Genomic DNA, 17,151 nt, shown 5'->3' on the forward strand with positions numbered 1-17,151 from the left:
GGGCTTCAATTTTTGCTGACAAGTCTATTATGTGGTACTTTATCAAACGCCTTTGGAAAGTCCATATACACATCAACTGCACTACCCTCCACAACCCTCTTTGTTACTTCATCAAAGAAGTCAATCAAGTTAGTCAAACAGGATTTGCCTTTAACAATTGAGAAAAGAAAGTCAATGGAATTTAGATCTTCAAAGTAATGGTTTCAGAGCCTTTGAATCAGGAACAGAGATTGTGAGTTCAACATCAGAAAAATATAAGATCAGTTGTGGTTCAGAAGGAACTTCTTGCTGACACAGTCGTGGGTACTGCCGCCCAGTGCAGATAATTCTGCATTAGTGGTTTCCTTAAAAGAGTGCAGGTACTTTCTGATACATTTAAAAAAAAGGTGTTCTACTCTCACACTTTTCCAGAACACTTATTTTACTTATTTTGCAATTATCTTTCTTTTTCTCATAATGTTGACTCCTGCGGGGGTAAAGTTCCACTGGCACCCGCCACCCTCTGATACCTCACTCAATTCACTATTCTTCATGTTGGCAAACTATTCTGCAATCTGGGGATCACATGTCCGATCTTTTCCTTGCCTGAAACCGACATACATGTACTTCCAGCAGGAATTACTGAATAGCGATCAGGAGTGGGAACCCTGGCTAATCTTCCTTTCCCTGGTCCAGGGACGGGGAGGTCAAATTAGCAACCCTACTGCCATCCTAGTGAGATCAGCTAACTTAGCACAGGCTAGGAATGGAACCTCCTGGTTTGTATGGCTTAATTGAGCAGTGCTACTGCCAATTAGACATTGGGCCCAGCATACTTTCTGGTCATAATGCAGTCCAAAGGTAGTAATCTGGAGCCTAGGTCCGTACTGAAGATATGCACAGCAACGTTATATCTGGTGAGTACACACCACTCACATCAAAGACCTGCACAGCATAGCAAAACCACTGCAGTACCTGCACAGCTTCAAACGTCAACAGTCCGTGCTCCCAGGCATTGAGGACCTCCAGGATAGCCGCTGGTGTACAGGAACATACTTCGTGCCATTTCACCTGGCTTGAAAAGAGTGTGGTTACACCTTGGATATGGTACACTTTTTGTTATTCCAAATGGTAATATGGTAAGAGATTGAAAAAATAATAAATGCAGATAGGGGGAAAAACAATGGTATTGTAGAAAGCACTAGAAGATAGACACACTGACGGAATTGAAAGCAGAGAGACATAAAATACAAAACACGAATAATTTCACAACTTCGCCACTCATAAACTAGCCAATCTATAAATTTAAAGCAGTGCTTTGTGATACTGTGTGAAGTTGAATAATGTGGATCTGAAGTACTGGTTCCTGAAACAGTAAATCCTACCCGTTCTTTTTTTAGATACTGACCGACTTGCTATTTATTTCAAGAATTTTCTATTTTTATATTTGGAATTGGTGGTCAGAGCATCTGTAATAGGATACCATTCAATAAGCACAATATTTGCATATGACCAGACTGTGCAACCTACAATTAGCAAAACCTGTGAATGTGTTTGTCACGTCACAAATTCAACAGTTTGAACAATGCAACTGCTCAACACATAACCTGATCCACATCTTGAAATACAGGTAAAAAGAAAAAAAAATCAGCAAATATTGGAAATCAAAAATAAAAACAGAAAAAAAAGCTAGAAATACACAGCATCTGAAAAAAGACAGGTTAATCTGTTATGCTAAGTCTTGTATACTTCATGCTCCAACCTATGCATGAGATATGAGAGATGAGAGATGATTTGAGAACAGACAAACTATCCTAGCCTCTGCACAGGTGCATGGGGGTCTCACTGCACTATATCGATGTAAATGCATAGCAGCTCCTGCAACATCTGGAAAGAGAAAAGGCAGGTTAATCTTCCAGGTTTTAGATCAAATCAGAACTGAAGTAGACTCTTCATCAGAATTGAATTCTGATGGAATATTTATACCTGAAACATTAACTTGTCTTTTATTTTTTCAGTTGTTGAAGGACTCACTATGTATTTCCAGCATTTTCTGTTTTTATGTCATACTAGAAATGCTGGATAATACCGGGAGTTTCAATGCCTTCCTCCTGCCTTTTAAAAAAAATTAAAATTTCATACTTGACTTCACACGTGTAACTTATGTTGATACTCACTTCCACGATGGTTAGACCTGACCATGTTAAGTATTAATTACCTTTGTCAATAAACTAACATGCCCCATGAACACAGAATAGTGTAGTGCCAAGTCCTGCACTATGCTCCAACCTATGCATGAGATTTCTAACAATCCGAAAGGACGACTGAAGTCAGACAGACCATCCCAGCCAATAGGTGTACGGGACGCTCACTGCGCTACATTTCGAAAATAAACATCAAACAGAATTACAGAAAATGAGAATGAGGCAGCAACATACACGAGCTTCATTTCAGTAGAGGAGTTGAGATGAGCCACCAGTGACTCCACTTTTGTGGGATCGGCTCGGAATCCCTGCTCTGGGTTTAAGATCTTCCCTTCTTCGGGCATGCAGGTCTGCATCCAGGTCTCGAAGAACACCACCTCCCCTGACGCACTGGGCTCTGACAGAATTACCTACAACAAAGGCATAGTCACAATCATCAGTTCTCCCTGCAAAATGAGATTTAAATGACTGCAGCAACAAAAAGAACAAACCTACATTTACATAGCATCTTTCAGGTCCTCAGGTTGCCCATAAGGTCATAAAAAAAGGTTGGAGGATATAATTTCACAACAGCTATTCACAAATCTTGTAAAGAAAGAAAGGTGCTATATCACGGTGTGAGGTAAAATCTATCATACAATTTTATAACACTATGATTGGACCCATACTGTCTCAGACTTTTGCTGCATTCAAACAGTAGTTTGGTACTAAACTTATAGTTAGTGTGAGGAGCTAAAATAAAAAAAGGAATGTTTCTTTCCAGCTAGCAATCAAGTAATTGGGCACATTAATGTTTTACCTATTCTGAGCCACAGAACCAAATACTCTCAGTAGTTCAATAAATCAAGTTGCTACAATAGTACTGTTTGGGCTCAGTGTCATTACAAACTTAACTGTCGTTTCTAATGGATGTTGGGAAAGTCTGGTTTAAAATTAGTATATGCAAGAGTTAACCTTAAAACCGTACTACTGCAAAACCCGCTATATAAGAATGAATAAATGGGGATTTAGGATTTATTCACCAATGCGCAATAGCACTAACAACAGCCCCTTTCTGAACCTCGAGACCAACAAAACTCAAAGAGGACAAACCAGCAAATAATATAAGTGCAAATAGGACTGAGTTGCTTGGGCTCCAAGGGCTGGGTTGCCAACGCTCAGGGGCTGCAGTTTGGACAGCCCTGATATATAAAGTGGAATTATGCTACCTAGTGACAGAAAACTACATTTTAAAGAGTCCCATCAGGATTACATTTGAGGTGAAAAAAAAGTCTTTAGTGCATTGCCTTTCATGTTAACACTTAACTGCTCTAAATACACATCTGGATACCTGTCAAAATCTCATAAGATGAGCTTTATGAAATTAATTTTCAATAAATTGCTAAGTCCATCACGAGCAACATTTGAGCGTATTCAAGGCTGAGGTCGATAGATTTTTGGACTCTAGGGGAATCAAGGCATATGGGGATCGGGCAGGAAAGTGAAGTTGAGATTGAAGATCAGCCATGATCTCATTGAATGGCAGAGCAGGATCAAAGGGCCGTATGGCCGACTCCTGCTCCCATTTCTTATATTCTTATGTAACATGGTCAATAGTATTTTTGCAAAAAATTATGGCACTTTAGCACCATCTGGTGAAAGTTCAGCAATCATAAAAAAAAAAGCATGTAGAACACAAAGGTAAGTACAGATGAGGGAGATGATTCAGCCCATCCAGTTCATGCTTCCAAAGAAACCCCATCAAAGCATCCAAGGTAAGAATGAGAGCTACTGTTTGCATTCAGTACAGACACATAGGTAAGTACAGACAGGAGCTACTCGGACCAAAAAAAATTCCCTCGGTGCAATTGTGATGATGCAAGTATAGCTATGGTTATCAGCAGCATCTGAAGCTCCATTTAGTGGTAGCAATTTGCAGCTACAGGAATGACTGTGTTACCACGATGGTGATGTCCAAAATAGTGTGCTTGCCATACATAGCAAATTTCATTTATAATAGATTTACAAGCCAAGGTTGCACTTACATCGGATCCATACGTCTGAGCAACATGGCACAGCATGAGGAAGGAAATGTCAAACAGCAGTGCTCGGACAGATGCTGCTTTTGCTGAAACACAAGGAAAGACAGAACATATCAGTCAATGGGTTTTATTCAGACAACCATTGATCTGGACTGTACAAATCTTCTGCTGGGTTGATGTAAAGCCTAACAAGAACTTTTTTAAAAGCAAGTCAGTGAGCTGGATTCAGAGATTTATTTTTCTCCAAATGCTCACTTTACCAGGAGTGCACAAAACTTTGGTGATTGACTGACTACTGAAACCATATTCCAATATAATACACTGTTTCCCATTTTCATACTCTATTATAATTTAGGGTTATTGCACAAGATTTATAGAATTATAGAAATTTACAACATGGAAACAGGCCCTTCGGCCCAACATGTCCATGTCGCCCAGTTTATACCACTAAGCTAGTCCCAATTGCCTGCACTTGGCCCACATCCCTCTATACCCATCTTACCCATGTAACTGTCCAAATGCTTTTTAAAAGACAAAATTGTATCCGCCTCTACTACTGCCTCTGGCAGCTCGTTCCAGACACTCACCACCCTTTGAGTGAAAAAATTGCCCCTCTGGACCCTTTTGTATCTCTCCCCTCTCACCTTAAATCTGTGCCCCCTCGTTATAGACTCCCCTACCTTTGGGAAAAGATTTTGACTATCTACCTTATCTATGCCCCTCATTATTTTATAGACTTCTATAAGATCACCCCTAAACCTCCTACTCTCCAGGGAAAAAAGTCTCAGTCTATCCAACCTCTCCCTGTAAGTCGAACCATCAAGTCCCGGTAGCATCCTAGTAAATCTTTTCTGCACTCTTTCTAGTTTAATAATATCCTTTCTATAATAGGGTGACCAGAACTGTACACAGTATTCCAAGTGTGGCCTTACTAATGTCTTGTACAACTTCAACAAGACATCCCAACTCCTGTATTCAATGTTCTGACCAATGAAACCAAGCATGCTGAATGCCTTCTTCACCACCCGATCCACCTGTGACTCCACTTTCAAGGAGCTATGAACCTGTACTCCTAGATCTCTTTGTTCTATAACTCTCCCCAACACCCTACCATTAACGGAGTAGGTCCTGGCCCGATTCGATCTACCAAAATGCATCACCTCACATTTATCTAAATTAAACTCCATCTGCCATTCATCGGCCCACTGGCCCAATTTATCAAGATCCCGTTGCATTCCTAGATAACCTTCTTCACTGTCCACAATGCCACCAATCTTGGTGTCATCTGCAAACTTACTAACCATGCCTCCTAAATTCTCATCCAAATCATTAATATAAATAACAAATCACAGCGGACCCAGCACCGATCCCTGAGGCACACCGCTGGTCACAGGCCTCCAGTTTGAAAAACAACCATCTACAACCTCCCTCTGTCTTCTGTCGTCAATCCAATTTTGTATCCAATTGGCTACCTCACCTTGGATCCCGTGAGATTTAACCTTATGTAACAACCTACCATGCGGTACCTTGTCAAAGGCTTTGCTAAAGTCCATGTAGACCACGTCTACTGCACAGCCCTCGTCTATCTTCTTGGTTACCCCTTCAAAAAACTCAATCAAATTCGTGAGACATGATTTTCCTCTCACAAAACCATGCTGACTGTTCCTAATCAGTCCCTGCCTCTCCAAATGCCTGTAGATCCTGTCTCTCAGAATACCCTCCAACAACTTACCCACTACAGATGTCAGGCTCACCGGTCTGTAGTTCCCAGGCTTTGCCCTGCCTCCCTTCTTAAACAAAGGCACAACATTTGCTACCCTCCAATCTTCAGGCACCTCACCTGTAGCTGTCGATGATTCAAATATCTCTGCTAGGGGACCCGCAATTTCCTCCCTAACCTCCCATAACGTCCTGGGAAACATTTCATCAGGTCCCGGAGATTTATCTACCTTGATGCGCGTTAAGACTTCCAGCGCCTCCCTCTCTGTAATATGTACACTCCTCAAGACATCACTATTTATTTCCCCAAGTTCCCTAACATCGATGCCTTTCTCAACCGTAAATACCGATGTGAAATATTCATTTAGGATCTCACCCATCTCTTGTGGTTCTGCACATAGATGACCTTGTTGATCCTTTATACTTAAAAAAGACCAGGGTTAGAGGAGCCATCTAGTGTTAGATCTGTAATGTCCAAGATGTGAAATGCTAGGATAAGTCCAGGAGGTATATGATGCATATTATCCAAGGCATCTGACAAGCTGTATGCACTGAGTAAAAAGACTCACTTCCAATGAATGCATATTTCTGCCTGTCCAGATCTGCATATTTATACCCAATTATCATGGGAAACCTAAGTAGGCTACAGTATACAGCCTCTTTGCCAATCAATGTGATGGAATGCAACCACATCACTCTCTGAGTATTAAAGGAAGGTCAGCGATAGATAAAGTCCAATCATAGCAAAGCAGATTTATTCAGAATCCTTTTCTTGGGATTTGTGTAACACATCATTCCTTCCTCCCACTACAGAAAGTATACTGGTCTATCCAGGCAGCTCACTGGGTAAGTGCACCATATTGTGAGATAGTTAGCCATACAAACGCACTCTTTGCTGTTAGCTGATCTCCACCAGTGAAGACAGTAACTGTTCCCAGGGACCCTGGGCTTAGGAGAGACAAATACAGCCAGGATTCCAACTCCCAATTGCCATCCAATCACCCCTGCTGGAAAGGGCAAATATGTGGACACCGTAGTGTCCAGTTATGATGACCCCCACGATAGAATGGCCAGCACTTACTGTCTAGGCTGACACAGGAAGAATGGGCAGCTGGGTGAGGTATCAGAACAAGGTCAAGAATCATTGAACCACATCTTAACCCAACATGATCCAATAATTTTTTTTTTAGGAAAAGGGAGGTGTAAGCAAGCTGTAAAAAAAGTTTCTTTCAGTAGGTTATTCTAGACCCTTAGCGCATATACTTTTAAGATCATTAGAATAAACCATGTTTATACTTACATCCCTCCCCACTGATGTGCTTGGCAAATTCATTTAATCTGGGAAAAAAGCACAATAAAATTGGAGAAGATGTGATTTGGAGGTTACAGGTTGCTACCCTGATAACCACAATTCAAACTGATCAATGACAGGAGAACTCCCGACAGTCACTTGCTCTCTGAAAGTATTTGGAGGTCATACGGTTCCCACAGACCAAACAGTTTTGCGAAGTCAGACAGTAGGCATTATATGCTTAGTAATATTAATAATATGCTGCTGCTGATAATAAAGCAGATAATACATTGTTTTATAATGTAATGTACACAGGAATATTATAACATGTAATGCACAATATATTATTATAATGCTACGAAGATGGCATGTCCCTTTAAGATCACAAAGTCTAATTACTATATGTAAAAACCTCAGCCCATCTGCTGCTGAAATTCTCATCCATGCCTTTGTCACCTCCTGACTCGAGGATTCCTATGCTCTCCTGGCCGGCTTCCCATCCACCACACTCTGTAAACTTCAGCTCATCCAAAACGTTGCTGCTTTATCCTATCTCAGAACAAGTCCTACACATCTATCACCCTTGTGTTTGCTGGCCTCCATTGGCTCTCAATTCCCCAATTTAAATTTCTCATCCAGTGTTGAAAGCCCTTCATGGCTTTGCCCCTCCCAATCTCTGTAGCCTCCTCCAGCTCTACAAACTCTGTCCACCTCCCCCCCAAACCCCTTACCTGAATTTTTCCTCGAGCTATACTTCAAATAATTTTGAAAAGTAACCAAGCAGATACTGCTGGAAGCTGAAGGGAACCATTCTGGCAGTTGGATTTAATAAATGTGACCTTTGCATCCTGCACATCCTTGCCCGCTGCACATGTTCAGGCTCAGGATGTGTCTTCAGCTAAGAGGAGTCACAACTCTGAACAAAGTATCAAGTCCAAGCCAAGACTTTTCAGAAAGGCTGAGGGCTTGAAGTAAAACTTTAATGAAGATATTAAAATACAAAAAAGATGATTCAATTGGTAAATGTATTTGTTACAGTACAGGCTAATAGGTACAGCTGCATTGTAAAATCACTACACTTCTGATCTAGATCTATCAATTCCACTTCTGAAAATGGTTTCCTGGAAGGCTGGACCTCATTCAGGAATCCCAGCCTCAGCTGGGAATCAAAATACATTTTTTCTTACACACAATAGAGATAAAGAAAAAAAAACTCGTACCATAGGAAATCTAAAATAAAAACAGAAAATGCTGGAAGTATACAACATGTCAATCAGCATGGGAACCGAAAGGTCAGTGTTTCAGATATATACCATTCATCAGATACTAACCAACCCTGCTGTTTATTCCCAGAATTTTCTGTCTCCCCTTATGATAGCCAATTACAACAGTACTCAGCTGAGAAATTAATCAATAGAAGCTTGCTTTCTTGGCCAAGACTAAATTGATCTGGTAGGTCAATTACATAAGATAAGCAATTATTACCATCGATAGCCATTGCTATATTTTCACTGGGAAACAGGTCCTCAGTGAATCCAGTGTTACTTTACACTTACTTGACAAATTTCCTAGCAAAGGATTTCAGTTTCCCAGTAGCAGCGGCAGCTGCCAATAGCAAATCCAAGCTCTTCCCAGAAAGCATATGACCTAGAACTCCCAGCAGCCCCTCAGGCGATTTGGAATGGTCTGCATCCATGGTCTGAAGGAGTATAGGGAAAGAAATTTAAGGAATTCATCATATCTCATCTACATAAGTGGTGTTTAACATGTGCCAGTAGTGGCTATAATGACTCTGTGCAGGCAGCAGCTATATGGGATTTAGTGTGTGTAGGTAGAGTATACCATGTCAAACAGTATAACGCACACTGACATTAATATATATGAGTGCATACACGCACAGAGGCATAACAGGAATGTAACGTTTCAATTCTTAACTATCAAGTATCATTTGAATAGAACATAGGAACAGAAGTAGGCCATTCAGCTCCTCAAAGCTATTCTGCCATTCAATTAAATCATGGCTGATCTATATCTTAATTCCATCTACCCGCCGTGGTTCTGTAACCCTTAATACCCTTGCCTAATATATGTCATTTAACATTTTGATAATTGAACAAAACAGTCACGACACAACTCTGAGTCAGAATACTGGATCATTTAATTTCAATTAATTATGCATCAACAGCGCGTGGGTAGACTCATGTCCAACAATAATTACATTGGGGAAGTTAAATAAGTTAAAACTTTATTTCCTGGAACCTTCAACAGATAGAGGAGACTTTCATCTCTTAAATTTAGACTGGATTTTAATTCAAGGACTGGAAGTAACACCACAGGTTTGTTCACACTTTGCTGTGCCACTTAGTGATGCAGCAAGGAAGAGAGATCAGACTACAGTCAGTCTGGAGCTCACATTTGATGCCTTTCTCTTTCTTCTGTTTCCCCCTCCCAACAACAAAAAAAAATTACATACTGAAAACAATTCTAAGAAGAACAAACTTGCATTTAAATAGCGTCTTTCATGACCACAGGATGTGCCAAAGTGCTTCACAGCCAAGAAGTACTTTTGAAATGTAGTCACTGCTATAATGTAGGTAAACGCAGCAGCCAATTTGCACACACGGAGGTCCCACAAACAGCAATGAGGTAAATGATCAGATAATCTGTTTTAGTGATGTTGGTAGTTGGCGAGGACACCGGAAGAACGCCCCTTCTCTTTGAATAATGTCACAGGAGTTTTTACGTTCACCCGAGAGGATAGACGGGGCCTTGGTGTAAAGGCTCATCCAAAAGACGACACCTCTGACTGTGCAATACTCTTTCAATACTGCACTGAAGTGCCACCCTAGATTATGTGCTCAAGCCTCTGTAGTGGGGCTTCAACCCATGACCCTCCGACACAAAGGCAGAAATGCTACCACTGAACCAAGGCTGACAAAATTCTGCTCAAAATTAAATGGCGTTAGGTTAATGAAAACAAAATGCAGAAAAACTCACCTTTAAAATATTGGTGACTGTGGGCTCTGCACGCAGAATAAGGCCTGGGTTGGGCTGAATACTGGCATTTTCAGCAGATTTTAGTCGTGGAGCCAACTCCCTATCTGCTGTTCTGCAACATGAAAAAGAAAATAGGCTTTAAGAAACAGTTCCAGATATCAGAAGTTAACTTAAATGTGTTGTATAACTTAAGTCCCATCTCTTCAAACTCAGTCACTATTTGAGACGACTGCAGAATTGCCAGTACTCGTGATTTGCTCAAGTCCGATGATTCGCATAAGTTTTTAAAAAAATGGTTGCACTCCAAATGGGAAACTTAAACACCTAGAAAAATGTGCTTACATTTTTGACATGAAGCCCAAGCATTTAAAGTTGCTGGACTCGTCAGTAAATTGCAAGTGTTAACAACACTATGATTTTGAGAATTTAAACAAACCAAATCTTCAAAAAAAAATCAAGGCTATTCACCAGCTCACCTATTTTACAGGTTCCATTTCATGAGGTATTTTTGTGAAGAGAAAGGGCGTATAAGACTATGTGCAAACATCACCTGGGTAAAATGCATTTTTCTTGCACTCCCATTAGCCAACAGTCTTATTCCCAATGTTCAGCCACAACCTGTAAGACTGTGTATTGCTGGTGTGACATCAAAATACTAATTTTTCAAATTAGAATTTAAAAAAAAAGAAATCCATTTAAACTCCCATCATGAATTTAACACAATGGGCTCCACCTACAATGAAAGTGGCCTGCCTGGACAATCAGGCAAACCAGACAATCCACATATGCCCTGATCAACTGCATAAAAAGGGTTTGGTCCTGATTCTTGGCTCCCCAAACTGTTTGCCTGGTGTCATCTAGTGGTACTGCCTAATTTTTGCCAATTAACAAATACACAAACACTACAAAATCAAATTCAACTTTTTGTTGGTGGGAAGCAGTTTTTCATTTCATATTAGGAATGAAATCACATTCAAAATACTAAACTGGAGCATTTTTTTACAATTTGAATATCCCGAGCAATTTGATCTGGTCAGTTGATCTTAAGTGGAGCCCGCTATACTGCAACATCTAGTGGCAAAAATAAGATCACATCTTTGAAACAGTTCTGAACATCAGCCTGAAACAATAGCAGGTGGCTCTGCTAATGTCATCGTTCATTCTCCTCCCTTCCCCAGATCAGCTTTTTTTTTTGCATGCTCTAAATTCTGTATCTTCTTACCAATTCAAGATCACAGTGTACCTGCAAAATTAGCCATTTAGTGTATCTTGGGATCATAATTCTCTTTCAGCTGCCCAGGAGATAAAGGTTTGAAAATCTAGGCTACTGCCCCTCCAAATGCCATTCAGGTTTACACAACTACATATTTAGTGATTGAAGTTTATGTATATTATTCAATGCAATCATGTTATACTTTTATCATCTTTGCTTACACTGTACCAGAATAGAATTTGCAAAAAATTGTAAAAGCTTTTCATTTGTAAAGTAAGCAGTGCTTTTTCAGGCACTGAACTCCACAAGCAATACACACTGTACAGTGACACTTGGAGGGACAAAAGGATGTCCTTCACCTTCCCTCAACTGCACTACAGGCAGCATCAGTCCTACCTTTTGTTGACCAGGTTTTTCATGTTACCCTCCGAAAGAAGCCCTAGTTTACCACATTCCTGAAGCAGGAGACTGACGCAGTCACAGCTATGGTGAGAAGGACAAGAATACATTAATCTAATGCAATGGAAGACAGTTTAAACAAATCGAAACTCTGTGCCACTGCAGTTCTCGTTTTCTCCCCCCCCCTCTCCAATCCCTATATTTATCACCCCAACCCCAGGTTCTTCATTGCATCATGCAACATTCTCTGGAACAGATGGGCAGATCTCCTACCCTTGCAGAGATACACCTGGCCTCTGTTTAGACGTTGTCCATCTGACGTCACAACATAGATCGGAAAATTGTGCATGCTAATGTCACCCTGTTCAAGGTAAAATTCACCACGCTCTGCGTAGTTTAATCTAAATTGTCTGTGCACTCTTCGAAGTATGAGCTCATGTCCCCGGTTCTCGAGTTTGTGGCCATCTCTACACATTACCTGGGTTCAACTTACCTATTCCCTTTAGAATCTTGAATATTTGAATAATATCTCCCATGAGCCTTCTTGACTCCAGAAAGAACCATCCCAGGCTAGTGTCTTTTGGATTTTATAAAACTTTTTATAAATTAACTTTTTTTTAAAATCGTTTATTTTCTGCACCTCCAAATGCTGCATTTTCAAAAATCCCACCTCCCTCCTGCACAGTAAGGTGCAGCAAATGAGTACAATTTGGGGGAACATCATGATCAAATCCATTAGAAAGATTTATGAGTTCGCTTTCCACATTTAGTCAGTCCTGAACGCACTAAATCAGCACTGGTTACTGGTATTGTGAAGCACCTTCAGCCAATAAATCCTCGCCTTCATTCCTACTTGTCAACCAATACCTGCAAAGCAGTAATATTCATATTTTTTTGCACTACGATTGCCATTTCAAATTTAATACACAATAAGGATACAATTCACAACTCGGTCTGCAATACTCACTATGCTGCACTTCGACCACTAGATGGCAATAAGTACTGGAGAATTAAGTAAATCACTGACAAGCACAAGTTCAGCCAGGATGCCTAACAGTGATGGCAGCTATTCCAACAGATGACCAGAGACGCCCATGAGGCCAAGTGGTTAAGCGGTTGCAATTACTTTGACAGCTTGTTCAAACTGCGTGAATGCAGGGTTGCATAAATTGCATATCTGGATCAAAATCAGACAACCAGGATTAGTTGGCCCCTCTCCTCCCAGCCTGTTGGTTTGTTACATACAAACCTTTTGATCAAATTAATTGCTTAATTCTGTTTACCATAAGTAGTCTCGTGTCAGAAATGTTCATGACATTCTCCAGATAATGTATTGCCATCCATCTACCCCTCCTACTCCCCAGTGCAAGAGATTAACTTCAGCAGTTCAAAATGCCACTTTTTTTGCATAAATCCTCCTCTAACTGAAAACTGTGCACTCTACCCATTGATCTAGCATCACAGGATACAGCATTGCTAAGAATAGGTTCAGGTCATAATATTAATTACCACAATAACCTGTTTTAGGGTGGAACAGTGGAGCGCCTTTCAATAGCTGAGAGTTTAACTTCAGATAGAGAGAAAATATTTAAAAGAGATACAACCACCATCCAATCTACAAACACACCCATCACACAATAAGGGACCAAAGGGAGCAGCAACAGCACAGATCATGGAGACGCCCGAGGTCCCACCTGCATCTCAGAGATCTGACACATCACTTACTTGCATCGCTGATCTGCCTTGTCCAGAAGTGGAGTAAGTTTGAGCAAAAACTCAAAAGCTGTGTTCACATCTTCAGTAAAGTCCTGCACCCAAAATTAGCACAAAAATCGTCAAGGCACCTAGAGGTTCAAATTAACACCAAGTAATGCACTTGTTTAGTTCAGATTGCAGTTTTTTGGGGTCTATGATTCTGCCACCTGGACAAGAGAACAGGTTTTAGTAAACACATGGAACCAGCTGCAGATGCCCGCTCTCCTGCAATCTGAACTATACAAGCACCAGCTTAAGAGTGACTTTTATCTGCCCGCAAGGAACCTGATGTGGATTTGATTCCCACCTATCAATAGTGCAAGAGCATAATCAGGCACATGAAAAATAATTCAGTTAAATTACACAAGAACTATATAAAACCATGGGTAGAGCAAGCGATTTGCTTTCACTCAGAAACCAGCATTTTCACTGCTTTTGTGCAAAAATGATACTTGGGCAGCAAATCATAAGTGTAGAAATTCATGGGCTTTGTCACAGCGTATCATGTTGCGCTAAAGCACTTGCCCTAAACATGGATACAGCAGAAGCAGATGTTGTGTGTCACGAGCCTGAATCAGTTTCTTGTATTGCACCTCATATTAAGCGATTATTGTCAGGCTTGCTAGTTATACGCTGGGCTTGGGTGTATTAGTACTTAAAAAAAAAAATTCTGGTATATTTGCATCCCAGTGACGCAAAACAACTAGCTCAGAGTAACAAAATAATTTCCATCGAACTGAGAGTGTGGTACAGCTTATAAGGAATTAAACTGCAAGCTTAATTTTCTTTGATATTTTCAGTTGGATCATATCCAAAGTTAAGAAATTTTTATGTAGAAGATGCATGAAGGCCTGCTAAAGTTCCTCTATTTTGTCTTCAGAATTTGAGGATTGCTTATTAGAAATTTGCAGGGCTATGGGGAAAAAGCTGGAGAGTGGGACTAAACCGGACAGCTCTTTCAAAGATCCGGCACAGGCACGAAGAGTCAAATGGCCTCCTTCTGTGCTGTAAAATTCTATGATACAGATGGGGTACATATACTCAGACTGATAGGTAATTTAGTTGTTTACAGGCCTCAATAAAGATACCAACTTTTACAATCAAATCTCAAAATTCAATGCAAATATTTACCGAATTACATTCAAAAGAGCCAGAGAGAAAGAGCAGCACAATGGTGCAACATGTTGGAGTACCGGGCAGATACACATGGGTCTACTTTCCAATTGCCGAACATGTTTGTACTGAATTCCTTTGTGTGCTATATTTAAGTAGGCATTAAGCTGTTTATTTTGAATGGGCCAACACCTACATACAAATATCATAAAAAGAAATGCAGTGTAGGTGCATTAAACATTCATAGGTGCACTTCAATGATCAGAAAATATACCCTACAGTGCCGTAACAGTACAGGGTGCAGGTTCAACCCATACAAGTGATCTTTCTCTCACCATCACCACCTTTCTTCTTTCTCCCCCCTCACTGCTCCTCTCAATTTTCCTCTAGTTAGTCCTAAATTCCAAATATACCACTGCACACACTTCCTCCTTTCACTGTTGAAATTAAGACTCATCATGTCTCCTACTAATTCTTTCCCAGAATATCAAAACAGTGGAATTCTTTACCTCCGTCAGTCTTTCTTCCTACAATCTATAGGTGTTTCTAACCCAAGTATGAGCTCACCCAACCATTGCTTCTTGACTTATCTCATATCTTTACTCTTTTCAAGCTTGGCAGCATCCTACACTATGGGCCTTGGCCCTTCCTCCAGGTTTTGCAATATAAAAAATAAACTCACCTGGCTACTGATATCAGCTAAATTACTGTGGAGGTGCAGGGGATTGGGAGAAAATGTTGACAAATATAAACCCCAAAACAAAAAGTAACTTACTTTATCTCCAAGAGGATATTTCTTAAGCTTCAGTAATGCCTGTGGAATCTGCAAAGATTAGGCACAAGGTAAGTATGTTGCCATTACACCTTTTAAATGAATCCATAAGGAAAATCCAGACAAATAATGTCTCCCAATCAAAAATATTATTTAAATAATCTTCATGGTCTCGAATGAAGCTTGACGAAATCACAAGTTGATTTGATTTCTCAACTATTTTTACCACAACATAACAGTTCGTCTGGCAGATGTCAGGAAGCATTTATTTCCATGTAAGGGAGGGGGGTGATCACTGGGTTGGCTGGAAGGGTGGGTGAAGGCAGACACTGGACGCATTTCTGAAAGAGCTAGGTGTTATCATGGCAAAAGAGTGGGGCTTGGTATTCTGGAAGGATGAGATGAAATAGGCCAAAAGGATCAACAGTGCTCTATTAGATCATAGGTTTTCCTAGCTGATTTATCGGACTTCCAAGTATGCTATTTAGGATCAACTTGGTTCCAGCCTCCTTTTGCCATACATGTCGAACCGAAGAGTCCCTGCCTACCTCCACTCTCCCACTGAGGTCAGTCACAGGTGCAGGTTTGAGGACTTGCTGGACAGATAGCAGGTAACTCATCCCCATCGAAAGAATAAGCAGTTCAACTCGACAAAAAATGACAATGCATTTCCTCTAACCTGCACACCCGCCAGTAGGGAAGTGCCCAGCTCTCAAACAAAAATGTATATGTTTACATTTAGAGTGCCAATGAGTGATAGAAGGTTAGACTAACGCTTTGATCAATTTAAATATTCTGCTGTTGGAGCATTAACCGAGGACAGAGAATAGGACGTTCAGCCCAATTTCTGCATTTGAATAAAAATAATTCAAATGTGAAACATAACGGATCTACTCAAATAACTCAACTCTACATATAGCTATTTATTACCGTGCACTAGTGTATGGTAAATCTGTGTATTCAAGGAAGTAATATTGGCTGAAGCTTGTAAAAGCACAAATGTATTTTCCAGGCATCAGACAGTGTATCCTAATCTTTTTTACTATAAGCAGACCGTAGCCTGTTCAGATTATTTTTTGACCAATAAAGACAACACAGCAGTTTTTGAGCAGGATATGAATAATCAGATACATTTACTGTACTTTAAAACGCCCAAATTGAGCTGTTTAACAAGATTCCACATACAGCATTTGTGAACTAACATGCTATAGCTTGTACACATTCTGTTCATTTGCAACACAAGCATCAGGATCAGGAATTGCAGCAGAAATCGCACCATGTAGCGTCTTTAAAATTTGTCACGGTCTTTTTAAAAAAAAAATCAATTAAAATTAACTGAATGGTGAATTGGAAAGTGATATCTTTACCTTGAGGAACGTGAATGCAGTCCACTTTAACTCCTCAGTTCCTTCTGGTGATTCAATAAGGCCAACAAAACAGGCCTTCCAGATCTCCAATAAAAAGAGAGGAGAGGGCATTCGCTAAGAAAGAGAAAAGGTACAAACAGTTAATGCCTCCTAAGTGCACATTGTATATTTAGGATAAAACTCCCTCTAACCAAAATCACTGTATTTGAACCAGAGTCTGATTCTCCAACATCTTGTAGCTCAACACAGATGATGTTGCAATGACATCAGCACCTGGCTCAAGCCTAATACACAAGTGCATCAATTCCACAGCAAGGGTAA

The 17,151-nt window shown here is 40.3% G+C and overlaps 1 protein-coding gene and 1 non-coding gene across 4 annotated transcripts in view; both read right to left on the reverse strand.

The window, feature by feature from the left end:
* The window catches only part of med24 (mediator complex subunit 24), a 58,407-nt gene that overhangs the window by 31,779 nt on the left and 9,477 nt on the right, over window positions 1-17,151 (reverse strand). For all 3 annotated transcript variants that reach the window (XM_067968833.1, XM_067968832.1, XM_067968831.1), the window contains exons 9-18: window positions 16,831-16,944; window positions 15,467-15,514; window positions 13,549-13,631; window positions 11,821-11,907; window positions 10,212-10,323; window positions 8,771-8,913; window positions 7,224-7,261; window positions 4,208-4,290; window positions 2,418-2,593; window positions 955-1,054 (exon numbers count right to left, since the gene is read on the reverse strand). In XM_067968833.1, coding sequence (XP_067824934.1) covers window positions 955-1,054; window positions 2,418-2,593; window positions 4,208-4,290; window positions 7,224-7,261; window positions 8,771-8,913; window positions 10,212-10,323; window positions 11,821-11,907; window positions 13,549-13,631; window positions 15,467-15,514; window positions 16,831-16,944 — 984 coding nt within the window. The remainder of the gene's footprint in view (window positions 1-954; window positions 1,055-2,417; window positions 2,594-4,207; window positions 4,291-7,223; window positions 7,262-8,770; window positions 8,914-10,211; window positions 10,324-11,820; window positions 11,908-13,548; window positions 13,632-15,466; window positions 15,515-16,830; window positions 16,945-17,151) is intronic.
* LOC137300276 (small nucleolar RNA SNORD124) lies at window positions 6,625-6,734 on the reverse strand. The gene has a single exon (XR_010958057.1). It is a non-coding gene; the product is annotated as a small nucleolar RNA SNORD124 (small nucleolar RNA).

Source organism: Heptranchias perlo, chromosome 30, assembly GCF_035084215.1.
Source record: "Heptranchias perlo isolate sHepPer1 chromosome 30, sHepPer1.hap1, whole genome shotgun sequence".
NCBI classification, from domain to species: domain Eukaryota; kingdom Metazoa; phylum Chordata; class Chondrichthyes; order Hexanchiformes; family Hexanchidae; genus Heptranchias; species Heptranchias perlo.